Consider the following 17,744-nt stretch of genomic DNA (forward strand, 5'->3'; position numbering starts at 1 on the left):
AGGAAAAAAAAGTTTCTTCTCTGAAGGCTTTCCTCTAGGAGCCTCTCAGTGGGAGGGAGAGTAAATAAGATGTCATCAATAATAGACAGTGAATGTTCTGAGCAGTCCTGCACACACACACACACACACACACACACACACACACACACACACACACCAGCTCCGACTGATTCCTATCCTGCAGACAGGCCTGCCAACCGCCAGCCTTTTTGCACACGCTCAGATTCACTGTCCTGACTAATCGCTTGTGATAGGGGCCTTTGCCATAATTACCCAGGGCCTTATCACAAACTTATGCGATGCATTTTTCATGTCCTGGCTGCTGGCAGTGCCTTCACTGTCCGTGCTGGCAGTCAATCTACGAAAAAGACTGATCTCAGACAAATTCACACACACATACACACACACACACACACACACACCAGTTCAAACAGGGAGAAATGGGTGAAAGCAGGGTGAAGGGCCAGAGAAGAGAGAGGAGGAAAAAAATTAAAAAGGAGGGGAGGGGGGGAGTGAGAGAGGGAGAGAGAAAGATTGAGGCAGGAAGGGGGTGGGAGATAGATAGTGAGGAAAGAAAAGAGAAAGCAGTCTCAAATTTTTTTACATAATGCATGAACAAGGGGGCACGAGTAGGAGGACCAAACAGGATCAAATAAATAGGAGAAGTGAAGCCTTGATGATGTGGCATAAGTGCAACACAAAGCCCGCTGGGAAGACTTGTTCACTGTCCTTTTGTCTACCCAGTCATAGGGGCATCATGACCTAAATAAAAGTTTAAATCCCAAGCCTTGTGCAATTTGGTAAACTAATGTATGAACAATTGGGGCTAGCCTACATAATGCAATCTTATGTTAATGATGACGGAGACTGGGCTACCAATATTCATAAATTGTGATTTGAAATTCAGCAATGCACGTTAAATGCCACGGGAAAACACAACAGTGCCATTGTCTACATGTCTTGTGATAGGTCAAACACGCTCTAATATACACAGGCTATATTCACTCACTGAATAGGCCCAATATTTTCCTCATATCCTTTTACAGTGCCATGGCATGGATCTCCTCACGCACGCACAGATTAGTGGCGTGCGTGAGGAGGACTGTGTGTGTGTGTGTGGGGAGGGGGGGCATTTCAGGAGTTAATCATAATCAACAAGGTTTACCATCATACATCATAATACATGTAATTACACTATTATATAATGTATGTATTATAGCAAATATATATATAAACACATTTTTAGCACCGCGTCAACAAACTGTCCCGTCCACTTTCTTTCACAGACGTGGCAATGTCTGTTTAAAAAAAAAACTCACTGTGTATAATTGCCGTCAGGGGAAACCAAAAAAAAAAAAAAAAAAAAAAAAATCAACCACAGAAGAGGAGAGACGACTTCAATATAAACTGCTTCAAACACCGTTAGCTGATAAAGGTTGCTAATGTTTTCACTCGCCTTCAAGCACAAAAAATACAAACTTACCGATTTGACACTTAAAGCTGGAGACACACAAAAAAAACACACAACAAGCAAAAAGCGCTGTTGTGTGTGTGTGTGTGTGTGTGTGTCTGTGCTCTCTCCCGTCTCCGTGGCTGGTGTCACCACAGCGCCACCGTACACCGAGTCGCACTTATTTTTCTCCCCCAAATTATCCAACCTCACCTCGGCTACAGCGTCGTGGCTAACTACGGCTACTCGCTCCGGTAAAAGTTGAAGAAACACGCCATAAAGACAGCCAAGCTCTCCGCCAAATTGCCTTGCCTGTGTTTTTTGTTGTTATTTCGGGTGCATCCCCCAGCGGCGTAGCCCCGGCTTTGCCCAGTCGCAGTGTCCGATCGATGTTGAATTGAACAAAGAGGATCAATTTCTGATCAGCGAGAGAGGAGCCACTTTCATCAATGTGAGGAAGAGGTCTTGAATTCTCTTTCCCGAAACACCTACGAGGCGGCCGCCGACAAAAAACACACAAAACACACAGCCTCCCCCTCCCTCCGCCAAAAGACACAAGACAACCGAAGCGACTACAGAGGTAGACGGTTTAAACAGAGGTTGAACTGACCTGTAGTTGTTGTAAGTCAAAGCGCTTCCAATATTGAAACATCGATCCTGCATTGGCCGCCATCTTGAGACATATTGAGACAGGAATGAGATGCTGATAGAGAGCGCGGGGGTTGGAGTTCAGTGGAGAGGAGCGGCTAGCTGGAAAACCCGGAGTGGATCACCGCTGCCACTTACTCCGGTAACAGCGGGAATGTGGAACGGAGTCACCGTGCAGGAGTGTTGCCTTAATAACGCCATTATAATTGCTTAAATAGCATTTTATCGACATTCAAGATATTACAGGTAAACAACCGAGCTGACATTTAAAAAATGAGTGTTAATTTCCCTATGTGAAGAAATAGGGATGAATTGCAAACGTCAGATTAGTTCACACACGTGTTTATCTTTGTTGGTTTTTGCTTTTAATCATTGTGACAAAGAGAGCAAAGATCATACAAAAATAATGCCAAGAGGCTACTTGGAAGCCATAGCCTATCTACAAAATAAATAAATAAAAAAGAAGAGAATGATGAATCCCACTCGAAGAGCATTCAACCAATGTTTCCTCTGAGCTGTGTGTGGCTGTGAAACAAGATGATTTAATGAAAAGCATCCAATAATATGTTTCATCATGACAGTACTCCTCTAATAGCACCATGACTGGCAGATTTTGTAATAAAAAGTCGATTGGTAAGAAACATATATTTTCCTGATGCAACTTTTGAGTTTTGATATTGGCTAAATAAATGAGCAGGTAGTGCTAACATTCCTTTTTTCTTTTATAGCTGCTTATATTTAATAAAAAGAAAACTCCAATTGAATTTATGATAGCGGCAAGGCTTGTATTTTATACTTGTTAAAAGTGATCACAATGAAAAAGCTTTTGTTCCTTACAGGCTTACACATGTATGAAAGGCATATGTACAAAATAAAGTTTTATCTGGAAATTTAAAACACATTTTTATTAGTTGGATCTTGTTGAAAATAGGAAATAGGCTACAAGTGTTTGGCTAAATAGTTAAAACAACACATTTACCTCTCATCAGAGATACAGATTTATTTAAAAAAAAACCTATAATTCCAATTTTATGGATGTATTTTCTTTTCTTTTTTTCATTAAAAGGGTGGATCTAGTGTAGGAACTCTGCATGTGCAACAAAGCAAGGTTGGTGAGGACCTGCTGAACTTGGCCATTTAAGAATTGGTAAAAGATGGAGTGGACTTCAACTTGGCACAAGGTACATCCAAGTTCATGATTTGCTCAGATACACAATGATATTTAAAACAAACCCGACATTGTCATACAAAGCACTCATTCATAACACAGATATTAAGCAGATTAGTTCATCAAATATGATTTTTTGTTAATCCAGTAATGCAGCATTCAGCCCAGTGCCAAAGTGCCAATGTGCATATACAGTATATTTGTTGTTGAAGTGACCTTGAGCAACACACTGAACCTCGGCTGCTCCTGAGGCGTCACTCCTGCTGACCACGTCCTCTGACCCGCTCAGCGTGTGGATGTGCCTCAAAGGGATATGCAAAGAATTTCTAATTACGCCGTACGTATGGAGTGCCCTAAATTCCTGTGTCAAACTGCACCGCTTCGTGCACCTTAAAGTCCCCCTCCACTTAAAAAGGTGTTTTTCTTCTTATTCCTACAGATTAATGTTCAAGCTCCTCTACACAGAATGATTTACATGCAGAGTCTGACGCTTGAAGACTGTTTTCACATTTATCTGCTGAAAGTGGAAAGTTTCTCTGCTCTCATTGAAAATCCCATTTTAGGAGGCGGGCCTCCAAGCATGATTTGTGACATCACTAATAGTTCGGACATCAAACCTTGTCCATTATTCAACTTTCACAAGTGTGATGTGGAGACTTGAAGCCCCCAGTGTGTAAACACAGCGAATGAACTTTGCAGTAGGAAACCTCTCTTACGTATTCATAAAATCTGGATTTTTTAATAAGCAAGAAAGAGTAGATGTAATTTAAGGATTTTAAGATAATTTAACTGTTCTGTTGACATACCCTATCAGTCACAAATTATTATTCAAAGTAGAATATTTTATATGTACCTCAAATGTGACTGGAAGGGATCTTAAAATCACATCATTCCTCAGCCTCTAGTTGCTCTGCACAGCAAACAGGAGACTATATACATTGTTTTCATTTTTAGCATTTTGTGGGTTCCAAAGTTTGACTTGTCAGTGTGTCGAGGGTGTTGCGAGGCCTGGCTTTGTGGAAACTCCACACCTGCATTCACATTTTGATGAATGCAGGCAGTTTTTTTCTTTTTTCTTTTTTTTTTACTTGAATGCTCAGCTCAGTCTTTAACAAAAATATTTATAGCTTTATTTTCTTTCTCTCCAATCATTTTCATTTTTTCACAGCCGTTGCACTTTAATTCCGTTCACTAAAAATAACACGAGAATTTGCCATAGATAATAACGCCTCTTTCACTGCATTTGTGTGGATACAAAGGTGGCCATTTTTGTACTTTGGATTAGCTCAACTTTCAGGTCATTACTTGATTTGATTTGAAGCTGTTTGTGTCTCCCTCCTTCCACAGCATGAATGGTGCTCAGTGCTCAACTGATATGTAGCCCAAATAGCTTTTCCTTATTTTATACTTCATTTATAGACATAATATAGTGAATTAAAGGTTAGCGTTGGCTTGCCTATCACACCTAGTCATATGCCTTTAATAAGATGTACTGACTCACACTCAGGATTCAATCACACTGTAGCGTATATAACGAACAGAAACAGCTCATTTAAAATAATCACTATGAATAATGAAGTAATAGCAGCATGACTCATATCATGATTGTCTCTTTAGAAGACTACATACGAGCATTTGATCTGCACTATATGTAACGTATGCTCTGCTGCAAAGATGTGTTTAGTTTTTACACGAAATACTGAACTGATGAATCTTGCCTTTAATCCCCTCATTTCTTTTAGTTTCCGCCCATGATAATCGGCATTTCCTTGGCTTGGCCTGCATGACTTGTGATGCTACCTATCATTAAGCCAAACCAGAAATACAGGTCTGAGATAATCCGTACAGGCTTAGTAGCTCTGCAGTGTGTCCATTATGTCCTGTTTGTGTAGTTATCTCTCACTGTCACACAAAGGAAACATGTAACTAAAAGGAACATGATATATTTTTAAGCCACTGACATAACAGTTACTAAAACAGTAAACAGTTCAACAATATTTTATTAATCTCTAATGACAATTTAATGGAACCTCGTACAATGCATTTGTATTGAGACATCAATAATAATGACGTGTTTTATTTGCATAGGAAAAACAAAGCTTCAAATTAGTTTATATTTAAAAAAAATTAAATTGACTTTTTACTGTGGACATTAAATAACAAAATCACTATATCTTTACATATGTAGACTGTAAGTGATGTAGTCATTTAGTTATTTATTGTAGTTAACATATTGTTTCATGCACATATGAATGAGCAGCCCACAAAACACCAAAGATGCTGTTAGAGCGGTGAAATAACATTAACATAAAGGATATTTTATTACGATCCATTCAGAAGAACTCAAAGGAAATAAATTACATTTTGCTAAAAACATGTAGCCCTTAAATCATTATAAGCAACAAAACATGAAATGGACTTTCATCTTCAGGGAAACTGTTAAACCTGCCTGTTTCTATCTGTATCTAATGGTATACGTGAACATCACTGTACACAAATAGACTTGTCGTTAAATTGTGCCTCACATAATGCTGTAACAATAAAGTACAGCATTTTTATACACAGTCCTTTTATGTTCTGATGTGAAATTGCATTCAGTAAAGCAGTAATTTAATTATCTATCTAAAATCGTTAGTGCAAACTGTGCTCTAAAAGTCTACAAGCCATGAACATTAGAAATCAGTTGATTTTTTCCCTTCTTGTCTTCCCTCTGAAAACTCTCTGCATTTCAACATGCAGTATCTCCATAAGGATTTGGCTGAATCTTCACTCGGCTCTGGATTACTTTGAAGCAGTAGGGGGTACGCAGTGTAAGTCGGAACAAGTAAGAGTCTGAGTTATCAATCCACCTACAAATTATCATGTTCCTGCTACAGAGGCTCATGTCTGGCATGGGGCTTTTTTTCCCCTTGCTTGTGTTTTTATTACACTCTGTGGTAAAATTAGAGAGGAGGGAAAAAACTGCGTAAATTGTTCTTGACAAGGACGACAGAGGGAACGTGTTGGGGCCCACAAATTTAGCCTCTGAAAAGCCTCATCAGTTCATGTGCATTTGGTTAAAGTTTAAATATAGAGGAATAAACACACATTCTTTGTGTCATTGCCATTATACAGCTCGATCTTGGACCCCGACGGAGCTACAGGGTATGAAATAAAACAGCCTTTCTGTCTTTCAGCTTTCCCACTTTTCTCTGTTTGTGTCCCTTTTCCTCCTGCTCATTGACTCTGCCTGTAAGGTGCTTTTAGCAGGCCTTGTGTGGCTGGGTTAGAGATGGATGTGTGGCCCTTGGGAGCCGCAGGCAGAGAGAAACACTGATCATGTCAGACAGGCGGGGAAGGCTGCATAAGATCATCATCACCCAGCAGTGGAGTGAATCGCCGCAGTGGCACTTTCACACAACCTCTGACCTCTGGGGTAACCTCTGAGGTCATGATCAAGGTCAGGGGTCAGTGAGGGCCTCTGTGATCAGGGAGCTCGCGGGCCCCTCCTGCCTCTTCCTCCTCTTTTTCCTCTATGTTCTCTCCCTTCGTTTTTTTTTTCTTCTTCTTCTTTGACTCGTCTTCTATCTGTTTCTCTATCGCTCACACTCTCCTACACTGGCCGGGACCAATTGAGACATCCCATCCCCTGGGAGCGCAAAAAGGAAAGCAAGAGAAAATCAATAGGGAAGATGAGTGAAGACCTGGGGGTCCCATCAAAAACTGAATGCTTCTCTCCGAGCTGGTATGATTCACACACATGCACACACACACATACACAGTCATATAACTTCTGACACACTGGAAGGCAGCTGTAAACTCAATGTACAAAACTACAGAAAAAGATACATAAAGTCTGCAGAATCTGTAGGTGTGTTGTGTGTGTTTTTCTGTCTTTGTGCATGCGTCACATCCGTGTACACATGTGGCCCATTGCTGCAGTGATGTTTGAACATTGCAATATATTGATCACTCGGTGGAGATTCAAAGTCTGCCACAGAGAATAAGCTTGACACAAAAGTTATTTTCTAACAATAAATGAGCAGAGAGAAAACATAAAGCAAACATAAATGCCAAGCTTTGTATAACACTCCTGCTGTAATTTGAGCTGAAGCACACAGAGGAAAATGTCACCATATCACTAATCAGTTCAACTTTAATTATAGTATATTTTCAGCAACATTTACATGAATCGTGCCAAATAAAGAAGGATTACAATAAACTAAAAACTGTAGAAAGACTGTTTATGTGTCAGTAACTGACCTCGGCCACATCAGCTATTTCTGTGGGACGTGTGTTTATAATGCCGAGCCTCAGTATGTATCCATAACTTATGAGATTGCTGTTTCTTCTGAACTCAAGATAACCTCGGGCAGGACATTAAATAATTGGCTGAAAATAGAACTGTTCACATGAAAGGAAGGATAAATAATGCAGAAAGAATACAAAACCTCTTATGAGGATAACTAGTAACACACATACACTTGCAAGCACAAAAACACACAAAGGGATTTTTTTTTTCTTTTGCTCCACAGTGGAGAAAAGTGAATGGATGTAACAGGAAGGAGGAGGACCCAGTGGAGACACACATGCTTCTTGCTTCATCTCCTCCCACTCCTCCTTGTCTGCCATTTTTCCCCCCTCGCTTACATTCAGACTTCATGACATACTCTGTGTCTGTGGGGAGGAATAATGTTGTCCCAGTCACAGCATGTTTTTCCTGCCCACCAGAGCTCAGACACAACACTGTACAGGGTTTCCGACCCCGCCGTCTCATCATTTTTTCATGGGGTTTTGATCAGAATGCCTCCACGACCTGGACAGTTGATCCTTTCACACCGAGAGCGAACGTGTCAGTACAAAGAGGGTGTTTTTGTTTAAGGCAGATCATCAAATTAAAACTGTGAGTCAGTCAGTTTATTCAGATTTCTGGTTAGAGGGGTGTTGCAACGCTGGGTCATAACTAATAAATAAAACATCCAAGACAAACCTTTTCAAAGCCCCGCTGCTGCATGCCTAATTTGCAGATGAAATGTTTATTCATTGGCCAAATTAAACATGCATGTTTTGAGATAAATCCCAGTGTCACTGCACTTCTGAGGCTGCACAGCACGCATCACAGGGCAGCTTTGTGCTTGTGTAGGGAGACACCTAGTGGTAAATGGGCTGTAGTGTTTTCAATGGGGATACAGGAGGCCTCTTAGAAGGTTTATTATCTGGAAAAAAAAGTTCGCATTAGTCAACCCATAAGATCTAAAGCATTCTTTTATTACCACCAAATATAACTTTAGTGACCAGAACTCTGAAATTAGGCTCCAGTGTTGACATTTCTCCACACCCCACACTTCTGATTTGACCCCTGACCTCTATCTTAAAATAAAACGCTTGTCAGGTAATTTACACGCTAAATGACAATTATGCCCTGTTATTTTTTATTTTCTTTTTTGAAAAATGACGCTTGCTTATTTCATCAGCAGGACACCGCGCCCTGGGCCAAAGTGTTTACCCAATCTAAATGTGCCTGGGAGGCCGACCGACAGTCAGCAGGCCGCACAAAAGCGCCATTCATCGGTAGGAACCCAGACCAAGGCTGCCACGTCAAAGTGTTTGAGCATACAGCACTGCTTCAAGTGTTTTTTCTCTGTTTGGGCCAAAAAGACAGCGTGAAATTTCATGCCACCACCCGGCAGAGCAGGTAGGACAGACGACAGCAATGAAGGAAGACGCCAAATGGTATTGTGGACTGTTGCAGGTTTAATTATGTTGCGCACCTTATCTGCTCTCCTTCTTATCACCTGAGACCACAATGACTTTAAAGTAGGGCACTTGGGTGTGCCAGCAGGTTGCAGTGAACGCAGTGATTGTTTTTTTTCCTTCTTTCTTCTAATCTTAAAAGGTTTACAGATAGGCTTCTAATTTGTGGACAAAGGAAACAGTTTGATTGTGATTATAAGAGGTTTGTAAACTTCGTGGGAACTTCATGGTGAAGGGGCGTCGATGGGAGTTGGGGTTCAGTGGAGAGCAGCGGGCCGCTCGATCACATCTCTCAGAGCAAACAGGAGCTCTGGTTTGTCCCACAGACACAAATGTTGCGTGTGTGCTCTCAGCAGGACACGCTCCTCTGCGTGCGTGGCCACCGCCGGTTTCTTGCTGGTCCTGGGAGTTTGTCTCCTCTACTTACCGGATCCGTTCACGTTTGATCCGTCTGCGTCTGTCTCTGAGGAAAATCACGCAGTTACACTCTTGATCTGGACTCATCCGTTTGGTCAGTACCGCAAACTACCGGACTGCTTTAAGCTCTATCAGGTCGGCGGGTGCACGCTTACCGACGACGCCCAAGTGTACGCGCATTCTGACGCTGTGATCTTTCATCACCGGGACGTTGCCAGCGGCACCGCGGAGCTGCCACCGGAACCTCGACCAGGTGCGCAGAAGTGGATATGGATGAACTACGAGTCTCCCACGCACACCAACGGTCTGTGGCGTTTCGAGGATGTTTTCAACCTCACCATGAGCTACCGGACAGACTCGGACATTTTCCTGCCCTACGGGTATCTGATACCCAGTGTGCGCACAGCCGAGGGTCTCCGGAACCCCAATGTGCACCCCCTACGAGGACCCTCGCGCGCAGACCGCCCCCGACCCCGCCTTGTTGCGTGGGTCGTGAGCAATTGGTCTGAGTCTCATGCGCGCGTGGCCTTCTACAACAAACTACGCCGGTACGTCCAGGTGGATGTGTTTGGCCGCGCGGGTCGCCCATTACCGGAGGACAGCGGGAAGGGCAGCGTGGTGCGGCTGGTGGGACGGTACCAGTTCTACCTGGCGTTGGAGAACTCTCAGCACACCGACTACATCACGGAGAAGCTGTGGCACGCTGTACTGGCCGGTGCCGTACCGGTGGTCCTGGGTCCGTCTAGGAAGAACTATGAGCGCTTCCTTCCCCCAGAGGCCTTCATCCACGTGGACGATTTCCCCACAGTCCGAGGGCTGGCCCGGTACCTGCTGATGCTGAGGCGCAACCCGGCCCAGTTGAGACGGCACCTTGACTGGAGGGGGAGCTACAGTGTGCACCAACCCGCCTTCTGGTCTGAACACTACTGCACGGCCTGCAGGGCTGTGAGGAAGACCAGAGGCAGGACTGATGTGGTTCAACATATAACACGCTGGTTTCACTCTGAAAACAGCATCATAACGTTGAGAGATTATCATTAGTTCCACTTGTAAACACACTGATGATAAGAGAGAGAAAAAACACAAATGATCACTTTAACAACAGAAATGTATTTATGATCAAACATGAAGAAGACTCACAGTTTCATGGACACATTGATCCCTGACAAAATCGGATATATTTGGTTTTAAAATATATTTGAGTTTTGTCAATAAGCCTAAAGCTACAGTCTGCCCTTATACTCATGATCTTAGCTATTTAGCAAAAATATTTCTTGTTCCAGACAGCTGCTGGTTTCAAACAACTTCATTACAAAATCAACTTGCAGAGACAAGACTTGCTGTGGATGATTCATTACTGTAAACAAGACCTTTATCGTTGCCAAGGTTGTCAAACAGTTGTTTCAGCTGTAATATCAAGCACCATTAACTGTATGGTAGGCTATTACATGCAACCAACTTCAAAAGATGACTGATAAAATATGTGAAGGTGAATAAATAAAGAGCTGTGATATTTATCTTGTGCTGGTCTTACATCACAGTTTGCTGTTGTAATTTAGATGGTTCATCTTGAGAAAAAAAAGTGGTGTATCAAATTAGGATTAGGTTATTGTCTAGTTAATGAGCGTGTGTGTGTATGCGTGAATGTACACATCAGTTGTGCATATGCTTGATTCAGGGAGGAAGTTATAAATAGAAACCATCTCTGCTTTACATGTCTTGTACATGTGTACCTGAGGGGTTAGCACTAAATCAAGATATAGCATCTCTGCATCTGATCCACTATTATCTTAACACCATACATGGTTGATGATCATGTTAAAATAGTACAACCCGCTCCTAAAAATAGCCCTGCATATCATCCACTTGTCAATTGTAGTACTGCTCCCACTTTGGGGTCAAACTGAGTGACCTTAAAGATGTCGTTAAGCCCAAACCTTCATATTTTAGTACTGTTCATATCTCTGACATGGCCCCATTTTTACTGATGTTTTTACATACTGCTATAGCCTAAAGCGATATAAGGCAGGCAAAAACATGAAATTGAGAGGTTGAAGAAGAAGGTGAACATGTGCTTCAGGAGTCACTTGATAGGAGTCAGAAGCCGCGATGTGGATCATTTAAATTTACACCTCTGTGTTAGTGCCCTGACACAGAATTAACACTTTCCACTGTCAAATGAGACATTTCCTCAGGCCCAGGCACAGCGAATAATGTTGTTCCCCATAATGAGCTGAATGCCTCAGCAGCTGTTGAAACCACTGACGTCTATCAACAATAATGCTTTCAGACGGCCAGAACAGCCAGACCCCCTCATCCCTGTCATAATCCCCTTCATGCACAACAGGGAATTCTTTGCATATCTGGTTACTGTAAGTGAAATCATTGTCACTTGTTCAAATATAGATCGGCTAAATGTCCGGCCCTCATCTCCTTGAACGTGCCCTTATTCTAAAAATCCTCCACATGGTCTGCCATAGCTCTCTACTGCAGGAAGCGTATACAGCAAGGCCTCTATTGTCTTCACAGAACAGGTGCTGGACAAATGACCCAGTAGTATATAAAGGAAAGGCACTCCTCTTATCTGATCACAAAGAAGTCTGCAAGGCGATCTGCACGCTGATAGAAGTCCGAGCAGGATGTCTGGCATTCTTATTGTACTCACTTACCTTCAAATGTTGTGCCCGCTTAACACCTCTCCATATGTAATTATTGATGTTTTCATCATCTTTATCAAACTTTGCAGCAGAGAAGAAAAATGCAGAAGAAAAATATAAATATTATCAAACCATAATACATGCAAAAAGACAACAGATCCTCTTAAATAAGACAGAAAAGGTGCAGGCTGAAGGTAAAGCTTGTGGTGCCTGCCCTGAAAATAAATCAGACCATATTCTTCTACTTATTCATTCGCTACATTAAACATAATAATAATAATATAATAATTCATCTGTTTTTCAGATTTGCTGTGACTCTGGTTCTCTTCAACATACCATTTAATTTTAGGTTATATCAACTCTCTCATTTTAAGTGTGTTTTGTACATTATTGGGAAGTAACTTATTGTGAGCTTTATACAATTTGAGCAATTTTATCCTCTACAATATCAATACAATAATATATCATCATTTCAATAGCTGTAACATAAGAAGGTTCGAGGATTCTCCATAAGTACATCATCATTCTTACAGCTCTCTTCTGTAGGATGAAAACCTGATTAGTGAGAGTTTTACATGCATTTCCCTAAACCTCTATACAATAGGAGATGTATGGAACAATAACTGAGCACTACAAAATATACAGTGTATTCTCATGTAGCAACTCCTCAGCTTTACACAAATGTGCAGTTGTGCCAGTGACAGTATAACAGTTCTTAACAATTAGCTGGATATCAAAAGCTGCTCAGTGAAATGCAGTAATGCAACACAAAAGTCTTTAAATGACAATCAGGTCAACTACATAACGTGGTGTAAAGTAACTGAGTACATTTACTCAAGTACAGTACTTAAGTACCATTTTAAGGTACGTGTTCTTGAGTATTTAATTTGATGCTAATTTATACTTCTACTCCACTACATTATTAGACAGCTTTAGTTACTTTTCAGATTATTATTTGACACAATACATAATATAACAAGCTTTTAAAATACAACACATTGCTAAAGATAAAACCAGTGGTTTACAGTCGTTTTGGCTTTTAACATCTTACAAAAAGCAGTGTGTAGTTGGGTCACATTTCAGATGTCTATGAGTTCTTAACAGCTGCACCAAATCATGATTTTTCCCTCTAAACTTCTCACATGGGTTTCATTTCAATAAATATTCAGATGATCCAACATTTCATCAAAAATCAAAGATTAGAGAAAAAGTCCAAAAACAGATTTGTGTATCAGAGCTTTTTTTTCTTCTCTCCTCTCCAATGAATCATCTCACAACCCCTCAGATGTATCTGGTGACCCTTTGTAGGGGCCTGACCCCTAGGTTGGGAACCACTGAACTAAACTAGCTAACTGTAAATAAAGCTTCTTCCAGCACTGACTACATGGCTGTCTGTAACTTGGCAAAATCCCTTCAGCATCCTGACGTTGTTTGATTCCAGGAAGTGAAGCTCTTTGAGGTTTCTGCTGACTGACGCTGATTCCTACCACCATGGACCCTCCTCTCTCATCGGACACACAAGTCTCCTCTGTTACAGGCACCCAAAAAGGCCAAAAAAGGAGGGCGGAGGCTCTAGTGTCATCAGTATGTTTGAGCAAAACCAGATCTAAGAGTTCAAAGAGGTTAGAGGACAGATGCTGTGGTGAAAGTACATCTAACTGTGTGTATGTGTGTGAGTGTCTCTCCGTCCAGCTCCCCGGAGCTGCACTGCCTCTTCTAGTAAGCTGTTTAGCTCCTCAGCTTGCGGGCGTTCACGATCACGGACCAGAACTGTGATGGTATCATTGATAAAAGCAACCTGAGGGACACTTTTGCAGCTCTGGAGAAGTATCTGTCAGCCATTATTTGTAAGAGCACAGATTTGGAGAGCAGTCACATTGTAGATAATGTCAGTTTTATGTTTCTAATAATCACACTTACTTAATTTTCTTTATTATCTCCTTACTTAAGCTTCACATAAAAAGTATGATGTGTTTGATGACAGGTCATCTTAATGTTAGTAATAATGAGCTTGATGAGATGATGAATGAGCACACAGACACCGCCAACTTCACTTTATCCCTAAACATGTTTGTAGAAAAACTCAAAGGTCAGTCACTGTCATACTGTTTCCAGTTTTTAAACCTTTTTTTCCCTTAAGTTGGGGTTTGAGTTTACATTTACTTATTGTTTTAGATTTTTAATGTATACACAGCTGAAAAAAGGAAGTGACATGTATACAAAAAGGGAGAAATAATCATACATTTAGTACAAACAGTTGGACTTGCACTCATTTTTTATACACTAGTCTCTACACCAACATGGCTGTGATCCGAAAAACTTCAACAGAAATTCATATTTGTTTTTGTTGGCATTGTTTCAATTGAACTGATTTTATTCATGTTTTGTTTTAGTCAAAGGTTTAAGTTGTGCAACCTTTTTTTTGTATTTCTTATTTCAGCATTTTGCCAAAAAAACCCACAATCATAAACAAGCTCATGAATGACACATGAAGTATTATCTGATACTGAGTCAGTGCGTTGTGCATAATCTCTGCACACATGCACAACTCTTACATGCAGCTTTACCTGTGTTTTGTCACAAACTGAACCCCAGGAGACAATTCTCAGCCTCTTCAAGGTTTTTGACCCTAAAGAAGAAGAGTCCTCAGTGGGGATGGATGAGTGTGATTTTCTTCAGTGTCTACACAGATACAGCAGAGATGACTATGTGGCCCCTCTCAGGAATTTATCACACAGATAACTTTGAATTAGTGTAATAAAATAAAACACTGTAAATCATTAACAGAGTCCAGGCTCTAGATAATGCATATCTCAGTCAGTGAAATACAGAGCACAGTTCATTTCAAGTCAAAATGAGGGAAACAGTAATTCTTCTTTCTTGTTCCTCTCCTGCAGGATTAAATATTACCTCATGTCAAAGGCTGACAAGTTTACAGAGGATGAGGTGAGTTGTTGCTTAGCAACAAGGTGAAATATTGAATGTATCAATATGAGATAGTGATTCAAAGGTACAGGCAGTGGCAATACTGTTGAACAAGTTGAAGGTGAGTGCTGATGAATACCCAGAATCTGCAATTTAATTTGATTTAAACCCTTTAACTACCAGCTAGAGCTTATTACAAAGATCCTTCTCAGCTCTCTTCCAGACCCCCTCGTCAGTAACAGTGCCATTCATAACCTGCGTGGCCCCTGGCTAGAGACACAGTAATCTCATTTGTACAGGAACAGATGTTTCTCTTAAAAACATCTGTTGACTGGGGAGTGAAAAGGCTGCCTCAAATTCTCTCAAGGGATCAAAGAGACCAGTTTAATCGCTATGAAATCTGTCACATTTGTACTGGTTTGAAGAGACATATTGACTTACAGTAGGCTTACTATGTTGTGAAACGTAAACATTCTCCTTTGCCGTCCCTCCCTCACTCACACACTCAGCCTGCACATATTTTATGAGGAAGCTTTCATGTTCTGTACATCAAAAGGCGGCGCGGAGGGGGAAAAGAGGGAAGCAAATGCATATGAAACAACAAAACCCCCAGACAAATAAACAGCACAGTGTTCCCATGGCAGCGCAGTGCAGTAATCTGACGGCTGGTTTCCCATGGCTGTGTCTCACTGCCCCATAGACCTCCACTCTGTCTCACTGATGGCTCCTGTGATTGCAATCATCCATCTTACTGTCAGAGGCAAAAAAAAAGGGCAAGAAAGGGGAAATCACACTCACCATCTCTCTCTCGCTCCCTTGTGTCCAGCAAACAAGCCACCCTACTGTGAGCAGAGGCAGCACATGGACAGCAGGCCTTCTCAATTGGGTTAGATAGAAGTGTATGTGTTTGCATGACTGTGTACCCATGCTTGTATGATCTACAGAGAGAACATGTGTGGGTGTGCATCTTTGGCTGTCTGTGCCTGCCCATTATACTGCATGATCAGTCATTGGAGTGTACACGGGGGAGCGGTGGACATGTCTGATCTTGCAGCTGATCAAAAGCACCAGAGACTTGTTCCCTTGTGGCCGTGCAAGCGGGGCCTCATATCAACATGTCTCTGTTCAGTAGACAGGAAAAACAAGAGGAGAGAGAGAGACAGACAGAGGAGGGGAAGGCAGCAGGAGAAAGACAGAAACAGGCAGGCATAGCACAGATGAAAGGATGCATAGAGAGGCCAGAGTGGAATATATGACAATGATACATAACTGCACTTATCTCTCCTTTCTGATGAGCTAATTGAACAGCAAAAGCCAGCCGTGTATTTTGTCTGTAGATGTAATAGTGTGTGTGATCCCTCTCTTTAAACCTGACAGCTCCCTTTGTTGAAAAAGCAGTGGATTTTTTTTCAAAAAGTTCAATCCTTTTTACCTTGTTACTACAGGTGAATCAGATATTCATAAACTTCCTTGTGGAAGGTAACCTTGACTACAAAACTTTTTGTTATGCGATCACCCCGAGAGAGGACAAAGAGCAAAAGGAGGAAAGGGAAAAAGAAGAAGACAGATGAAAGAAAGAGGAGGAGGAGCTGCAGTGAAGCTTCTGCCTGTAAATAGTCTGGCCATGCTGTGAAGTTGTGGCGTACAGTTTGTGTGTAAATGTAATTAAGTGCAATAAAGCGGTGACTCTACAAAAATGAATCCCTTTGTTGTTGTGTGCTTTAATCTTACTTCAATAATCAACACGTATAAATATCTGCTGAGTACAATGTCTAGAACATGAAACAACAAAGCACACGTCAACAATATTGAATATAAAAGATAATTAAACATGCACAAGACAAAACAAATCAATTCAATGACTGCATTTTCTATGTACTATGTCTTGACCTCTGGTGGACGAAGGACTTTACTTTATTCTTTACTTGAGTAACATTAGCAAGAAAAGTCCTGAATTCAAAATTCTACTTAATATCAGCCAAATGTACTAAAAGTACCCAAAGTGTTATATAGTAAATAATATTTTATTAATGGGTTATTATAACTGATGCCTTAAAGGATAGCCTCACAATTTAACAAGAGTCTTTTCAACAGTCATGTGCTCACTGTAGTCATTCCTCCTGTTCATACTGACTGTTAAATGTCTGTCTCCAAATGTGCTTATAATGTAAGTGATTGGGGCCAAAATCCACAGTCCGCTCTTTGATCAAAATTTAATTTAAATTTAGTTAAATAAAGTGGATATCTTGCATAGTTACAGTAAAAAAATATCATCAGTGTTTTCCTGTTCAGCACAAGGATATTAACCAAAAAAGGGACTTTGGCACTACAAAGGCTGTAACTCTGAAACATATTGACTTGATCTGACTAACTTGGACAGCCGATGCTTCATATTACCTTCAGATAAACTTTTAGATACTTTTTTTATTCTCAAAACAAGGATGGATTTTGGTCTCCATCATTTACATGACAAGCCCATTTGGAGGGGATCTTTTAATGACCAGTATGAACAGGAAGAATGATTACAACAGGAAAACATGTCAATGATCATTTTCGCACCTGACAGTTGTTTTAAGACAGGCTTGAAAAATTGTGAACTTATCCTTTAATGTGCAAGCAGAATTTTACTATTATTTATTATAAATATTTCATTTTGTACATTGTAATGTTTTAAAATGCTTTTAATTGTATATGATGTAATATTTATTCTGTGTACATCTGTTTGAATTATAACATTTGATGGCAT

At 40.9% G+C, this 17,744-nt stretch overlaps 2 protein-coding genes across 4 annotated transcripts in view; one reads left to right on the forward strand and one right to left on the reverse strand.

The window, feature by feature from the left end:
- The window catches only part of cux1b (cut-like homeobox 1b), a 62,574-nt gene extending 60,390 nt beyond the window's left edge, over window positions 1-2,184 (reverse strand). For all 3 annotated transcript variants that reach the window (XM_053320730.1, XM_053320729.1, XM_053320728.1), the window contains exon 1: window positions 2,061-2,184. In XM_053320730.1, coding sequence (XP_053176705.1) covers window positions 2,061-2,123 — 63 coding nt within the window. In that variant the 5' untranslated portion in view covers window positions 2,124-2,184. The remainder of the gene's footprint in view (window positions 1-2,060) is intronic.
- A 6,977-nt stretch (window positions 2,185-9,161) lies between these two features.
- Window positions 9,162-10,457, forward strand: LOC128359928 (alpha-(1,3)-fucosyltransferase 4-like). Its single transcript, XM_053320239.1, has one exon. It carries the CDS (start codon window positions 9,243-9,245, stop codon window positions 10,455-10,457), a length of 1,215 nt encoding a protein of 404 aa, XP_053176214.1. The 5' UTR covers window positions 9,162-9,242.
- The last annotated feature ends 7,287 nt before the right edge of the window (window positions 10,458-17,744 follow it).

The sequence above is a fragment of the Scomber japonicus genome, chromosome 6, assembly GCF_027409825.1.
Source record: "Scomber japonicus isolate fScoJap1 chromosome 6, fScoJap1.pri, whole genome shotgun sequence".
In the NCBI taxonomy this organism is placed as follows: domain Eukaryota; kingdom Metazoa; phylum Chordata; class Actinopteri; order Scombriformes; family Scombridae; genus Scomber; species Scomber japonicus.

Bases quoted from the DNA above. Each gene is read 5' to 3' on its own strand.
- LOC128359928 (XM_053320239.1), top strand. From the start codon at position 9,243: ATGGGAGTTGGGGTTCAGTGGAGAGCAGCGGGCCGCTCGATCACATCT.